Source organism: Myxocyprinus asiaticus, chromosome 42 (genome assembly GCF_019703515.2).
Source record: "Myxocyprinus asiaticus isolate MX2 ecotype Aquarium Trade chromosome 42, UBuf_Myxa_2, whole genome shotgun sequence".
Lineage (NCBI taxonomy): Eukaryota > Metazoa > Chordata > Actinopteri > Cypriniformes > Catostomidae > Myxocyprinus > Myxocyprinus asiaticus.
The window spans coordinates 19,018,902-19,025,703 of record NC_059385.1 but is presented as its reverse complement, the minus strand read 5'-3'; the positions used below and the strand labels follow the sequence as shown (position 1 = coordinate 19,025,703).

Sequence of the window (6,802 nt, the reverse complement as noted above, 5' to 3'; positions counted from 1 at the left end):
ATCAAAAGAGAAAAATTAGAAATTATATTTTGCCTTTTTAATTTTATTTTTTATTTTTTGACCATTAAGATTTAATGCATTGTGACATAATTTTTATGACAACTGAGCCCATTTCCCCAAAATTTTCATTCACTAACTGTAATGAGAAATTTTTTATTTTAATTACTGTAATACAATAATAAAAAAATACATAAAAAATTTAATTACATAAAATCAGCATAAATAAAATGCAATACAACAAATACTTTTATAACATATACTTCATATATATATATATATATATATATATATATATATATATATATATATATATATATATATATATATACTTTATACAGTATATACTGATAAATACAAAATCTTCATGGTCCTCAAAATAGGCTTCAGGTGTAAAATCAAATTTCTTTTTCTTTTCATTAAATGTGAATTACTTGAAAAATTTGTGAAATATTACCCATGACCCAGACATAAATTAAGCTCTGCTTTTCCAGTAAAATAAAAAAGGCAGACAACTGAATATGTCATATAAAATATTTGATTTATTAAATTATTGTGAATATTTAGCATTGAGATATACTTCTTTCCCACATATAAGTACAATACTTAGAGTTTTAAGGCACATTCATGACAGACAGCATAATTCAGGCTGTTTGTATTCCTATGACGGTTACATACATTATACTGTATTTCAAAGGAATGCTTAAAGTAGCTGATGATTAATACATCACAGTTATTGATCACATATGGCTTTGACAGCAGCTTTTTATATTCATTATGTATGAAAGCAACGTTAAACCATGAGTTATGAGACATTAGGTTTTGTTATTAAGGCCAAGTTTCTCACAATAAAACTTGTGACTCTATACAATGTTACCCGCATATCTGTGAGCATTACATTTCTTCAAGAACGAACAGGATATTCTGGCCTTTATTAGTCCCCAGGATGAGTAACAGTAAATTACTGCTTTCAGAAAGTGCCAACATTGAACTGCAGTTTATACAGAGTTGCAAACAAGGGTCATTCACAAAGATGTCATATCCTGTACATCCAGGAGCAAGGCATCTTGCTTATTCCGAAGGTGGTCCCGTATTACAAGATGTTTCACCAGTTCTGAGCTCAATTCTAAAACCACAGATCAAATTAGTGTATGAGTAAAATCAGTCTAATGAATGTGAGATGTGCATGTCAAACATGACACCGAAAAATACATTACATATGTATTTCTTTATGAAATTAAACTGAATTAAAAAAAATATGCATTTTAAAAATGTTGGAATGGATGACTTGGACCAGATAGTGAAGGAAGAGCAGACTACAAGTGTCCAGCATACATGGGAACCTTCAATAATAACCTAGGCAAAAGGTGGCTTCTTTAAAGTGGCTGAGAAAGTTTTTTGGTCAATACAAAATTTCTCTTACTCTTTCATAGTTTTGATGACCATTATTCTAAATATGGAAAATAGTAATAATACTGAATGAGAATGAGGTGCGTCAAAACGTTTGACTGGTTTTTACACTGATTAAAATAACAAGTTGTTGTTTTATTGATTGAAAATGTTGTTGCAGTTCTATGATTACAGATTACAGTGATTACAGCGTCTTTAAGGATTGTGCCCTTGAAGAAAAACTTACCCTGAATGTCTTCATTAAGTGAAGCCCTGAGCGCATTTAGCTGTAGCAAAGAGCAAGTTTGCAGATCACTAAGACTAAGAATTTTTCTCCTTATGTTCATGTTACTGTGGCTTGGTTCCTAAAAATAAATATACAAAAATATCACAGAAATGACCACTACAGCCGGGTGCACACTGTACAGTTGTGAACCTGGCTTAAGACACAAAAACACCACACTTGATTAAGGGATAGTTCATCCAAAAATTATTTAATTAAATTATTTACTCACCCTCATGTTGTTCCAAACCTCTATGACTTTTTTCCAAGGAACACAAAAGGAGGTGTTATGTGGAATGACAGCCTCAGTCACCATTCATGTTCAGCATATGGAAAAGAAGATGCAATGAAAGTGAATGGTGACTGAGATTTAAATAATGCCTAACATCTCTTTTTGTGTTCTACCTTAAGAAAGAATGTCATATTAGTTCTGACAACAACATTTTTATTTTTGTGTGAACTATCCCTTTAAGTTCAAATAAGACAATATCCTCACATTTCTGCAAACCTCTCACCTCCTTCTCTTTCTGTTCGGCCCATAACTTGTCTCGGAGAGCCCTGAGTGCTGTTCTCACTTCCTGTTTAAGCCCTGGAGAGCAACTCCTACGTACCTCTGTCTCACATGAGCTCTGATGATGAAATAACTTAATGCCTTTTGGAACCATATAAATCATGACCTGAGATACGACTCATAAATCGAAAAACACGAATCTCTGCACCCACCTCTTTGCTTGATGCCCCTTCGTCATCCTCCCCTTCACTCTCACTGTTATTGATGAAGCAGATCTGAAGATTTTTAGGACTATTAAACCTGTGTGATGGAAACACAATGCACAGTTGAATAGAAACATCAGAACACATTTTCTATACATTATGAACCTGCATATGTGAAATACCGTGACGTTATGACCGGGACACGGCAGGGACTATAGTCTTCCTCATCTGGCCATGGCTCCCTATGGAGTGAATTGTGTTTCGACTCTGTCCAGCAACCAAGTATTCTGTCTCGCTCCGGTAAACCCAGGCTCTAAAAAAACAGGTGGTATTTACTGTAGTTTGACTATTTACAGTACAATCATTGCTGGATGTGTCAAACTTCCATACAGGGAGGTGGTTTTCAGGAAAGATTTTGTACAATGTTCACTGTAAAAAGAGACTACGGGCAGTTTTACATTAAGGAAGTACAACTACTTCCACTTGTGATATTTGGTCATTTTGAGATTATCGGCATTGGGCAATAACTGTGACTAAATGGCCGGTTAGGTAAAATAAGTGTTCGTTTAAAGGGTTATTTTACCCAAAAATTCGAATTCTCTCATCATTCGCTCACTGTCATGCTACCTTTGAACACAAATCATTTTTTTTGAAAGATGTCTGAGGTGTCTTTTTTCCATACCATGCAAGTCAATGGGGTCTAACACTTTCAAGCTCTAAAAAGGACATAAAAGCAGCATAAAAGTAATCCACAGGACTTGAGTGGTTTAATCCATGTCTTTTGAAGCAATATAATAGCTTTGGATGAAATCAAAGCAAAAATTCAGTCCTTATTCACCAAAAAATCTTCCACCCAGCTCTCTTATGCATGTTCATGAGAGAAGCTCATTCACGAATCCTCGCACTTGACGCATGCACATTCACGTGTTCTCGCAAGAACATGCGCATGCGCCAAATGCAAGGACACGTGAACGAGCTTCTCTCATGAACATGCATAAAAGCTATCATATCACTTCAAAAGACATGGATTAAACCACTCGAGATGTATTGATAACTTTTATGCTGTATTTATGTCCTGTTTGAAGCTGGAAATTTATGAACCCCATTGCTTCATTGCATTGTTTGGACAAAAAAAATCCTTCAAAATATCTTTGTTTACAGAAGATGTTTGGAAAAATATTTTCCTGCAGAAGAAAGAAAGTTATATGAGTTTGAGATGACTTGATGGTAAGTAAATGATAAGAGAATCTTTTTTTTTTTTTTAGGTGAACTGTCCCCTTTAAATTTAAGCAATTTTGGGCACATATTATTTGCTATCAATAATATCATATGAATTGTATTATTTATGTCAGCATTTTATCGACCATCAGCCATTAAAGAAAAAAAACAAAAAACATATTGGTTGAACAATAATTTCTACCTGATCAGACTCTTTAAGAAAGTCTATTTGCACCCCGGTTTAAATAGCATCTGCTACACAGTGCAGCTATTTGCACCCCAATAGTCTTGTGAAACCACAGAAATATGACAAACTAGACAATAGATGTCGCTGTTGTGGCGTGGGGTGTAAAGACGGTGTGAATGCATACTCTTGTCCTAGCGACCATGTTTCGAATGTGCCTTCTGTCACACTCTTTTTCCCATCTGATTTCCTGTTTCCACTCTTAATATTTCCTTTAACACTACTAAAAATAATAGATAAAAATGAATATAAATGTTGATTTCATCGCAGTGATTTGGTCATGGTGAATGTCGGGAAGTGCATAGAAGGGTTTGATCCGGAGGCGGGGTCTGTCTATCGCACTCGTTCCCGTGGCTCGGGATCGCTTGTGTGTAGATTGCATCATACTATAGTAATATTGTAGTAACCATGTTTTTTGGCAGAAACCATAGTTTTAATACAGTTAACAATGGTGTTACTACAGTAATATGGTAGTAATATATAACCATGGTTAATTTTGTGGTTACTGTAAATTTACAACAAAATCATGGTGAAACTGGTTACTGTAGTAAAACCAAGTTTTTTTTTTTCTAAGATAATGTTAAGGTTAGGTTTAGGGGTAGGAGTTAATGTAGTGTGTCTGTGGGACTCTAAATAAACTCAATAAACACTGCAGTGATGCCCATACTGTATGTTAGTATTTAAATATGGGTGCAAATAGTATCTGACACTATGTGCACCAGGGTGCAATTAGTATCTACCATTATTTGCACCAGGATTGGGGTGCAAATAATATCTGCAACTATTTGCACTGGGGTGTAAATAGCATATACCATTATTTGCACCAGGGTGCAACTAGCATCTGCCAACTTTTTACTGGTATAAGCTAAGGTATTCAGGATGAATCAATCATTTCAAATAATATATTTGACTTATAGTTGACATTATTAAGTCAAATAGTAATAATTACGATGTTATGTTACCACATGCAGTGGAGTTAAAGGGTTTTAATACTGGTAACAAAGACACAAAGATTTCCAGTGACTTACAGGGTAGCCTACCTGTTTCTCAACTGCCTATTTTCAGATATATAACTGAAGGTGAAAAATAACAAATACTAAATGTTCATACCTCTACTTTCCCCCTTCTTTGCTCTTCCTGCCTCTCTAGCTCTGCAATTCGCAAGTTTAAATCCTCCCAATGCATTATAGGTAGGTCGTGATCACCCCGGGGGGAGTCCTCACACTGCAGTTTGGTCCCCTTGTCAGAGGTCGAGGGGTCATCAGTGGTCCTCTCATGCTGCTCACTATCAGGATTCTCCTCCATCCGTGAAGCTAATCCAACATATACAGAATATAAGAATAGATTACATGCATTTAAATTCACAACAGAAACATACACACTTCAGACTTCATATGACAATTTCCAAATTATTTTATATCACTAAAAAAAGATTGCTTGCCTTTGACTAGACTTGAAATAACCTACAAAATGTAAAAGACCAGGAAGATGTATTTGATTAAAGAACTTAAAAGTGGTTCCTTTCTGCATTAAAATTCCTGCTTTCAAAGAAAACAACTATAGCACTGACAGTTGCCCAATCTCTCTTTTCGGGTTGCTTCGTGATGTATGAAAAATGCATCTATAAAAACATCTCGTGTAGAACTATGTGAGTGCCAAGATTCTTCTCTTTAAGTCTTACACTTTATACTTAATTTTAGAAGTGACAAGGCTGGTTTGTATCACTACTGAGTTCTTGTTTATCTCAAGAAATGGGTCTAGAAGACAACAATTCACTCACCTCTTTATCGACAAACTAAACTTGACATCGCGACTGTCAACCCCGACCATAAACTTCAATGCATTAACAAAATCACGCTGTTTAATGAATTATTTCTCACTATACACTCCTTCCTCTGTTGGAGAGGAAACACCCCTTTGGCGTTCCCTTTCCTCCCGCCCTCCCTCTGTGTGTTTCTTCTCGCAGTCTGTTTTCTTAAACCAAAGTAGCGAATTTTTGTAGATATTGATCTCTTTCTGAACTTCTGAGGGGAGTTACTTGTATTAAAAGTTTGGATTTTGCGTAGTTGTTTGGTATACTTTTATAATGGCAGCTGGAAAGTGCAGATAAGGCTGTTTGGGAAGGCTTGAGAAAGTTGGTGTCCGATTTCACGATGACAGTTCGGAGCAGATGCGGGACTGTGCCGTGTTGTTCACACTGTTGATAAAAGCTATGATGCAATGCTTCAATAATGTGGAATATCCGGTGGGAAAATCACATTTTCATAAACCGTAACATAAACTTTAGATCCCAACTTTATACTGCATATTTACATGCCTATAAGAGAGGAGCTCGAGGTTACTGATTTGCTGCGAGTTAAGACCTTCAATTTTAAAGTAGTTTACTACTGTAATGGAAATGTGTAAACAAACATTGCTCACTAGAAATGAGGACAGAAACATAACCGACAAAATAATTGCACATATACACACATAAGATAATTCATTCTTTTAACAACAACAAAAAAGAACAGAATTGTTACAATACTTTACAGTAAAATTACATGTTTTTCACAATATATGTTAACCAATTAACAGTTTTTTTTTACTGTAACATTTTTACATTCTTTTAGTCATTATTTTTATTTATTTTATTTTTTTCAGTGTACATTTTTGCATATGTAATTCATATCCTGATATTATGCAATATCATTCAGTCAAAAAAATAAAATGTGATGGAATAAAATGAAAAAAGAGTCAAAATAAAGTGAACTAAAATAAATGGATATTAAAGGGATAATTCACCCAAAAAGTGGCTTTTTTATTTTATTTTATTTTACTATGCACCTTTTTCCTGAACACGGAAGTGTTCCACGATTCGACTGTTTTCAATGTCCGGTCTCCAGTGTTTTCATTCATTCATCAGCATATATTAGTGTGTAATGTAATGTTTAAGGTATTACATTTGTACAAATTGT

The 6,802-nt window shown here is 34.7% G+C and overlaps 1 protein-coding gene across 1 annotated transcript; it reads right to left on the bottom strand.

Annotated features, from left to right (window-relative positions):
• Positions 1-519: 519 nt before the first annotated feature.
• On the bottom strand, positions 520-5,866 carry im:7136398 (schwannomin-interacting protein 1). Its single transcript, XM_051684653.1, has 7 exons — positions 5,626-5,866; positions 4,956-5,158; positions 2,566-2,696; positions 2,393-2,480; positions 2,185-2,298; positions 1,634-1,751; positions 520-1,123 (listed from the first exon to the last, which is right to left on the bottom strand). Exons 2-7 carry the CDS (start codon positions 5,148-5,150, stop codon positions 1,023-1,025), a joined length of 747 nt encoding a protein of 248 aa, XP_051540613.1. The 5' UTR covers positions 5,151-5,158; positions 5,626-5,866; the 3' UTR covers positions 520-1,022.
• Between the last annotated feature and the right edge of the window lie 936 nt (positions 5,867-6,802).

Bases quoted from the DNA above. Each gene is read 5' to 3' on its own strand.
- im:7136398 (XM_051684653.1), bottom strand. From the start codon at position 5,150: ATGGAGGAGAATCCTGATAGTGAGCAGCATGAGAGGACCACTGATGAC. The intron at 2,481-2,565 runs GTATTTCACATA...TCCATCACACAG, and splicing joins GTCCCGGTCATAACGTCACG to GTTTAATAGTCCTAAAAATC. The intron at 1,752-2,184 runs GTGAGAGGTTTG...ATTTATTTTTAG, and splicing joins CCGAACAGAAAGAGAAGGAG to GAACCAAGCCACAGTAACAT.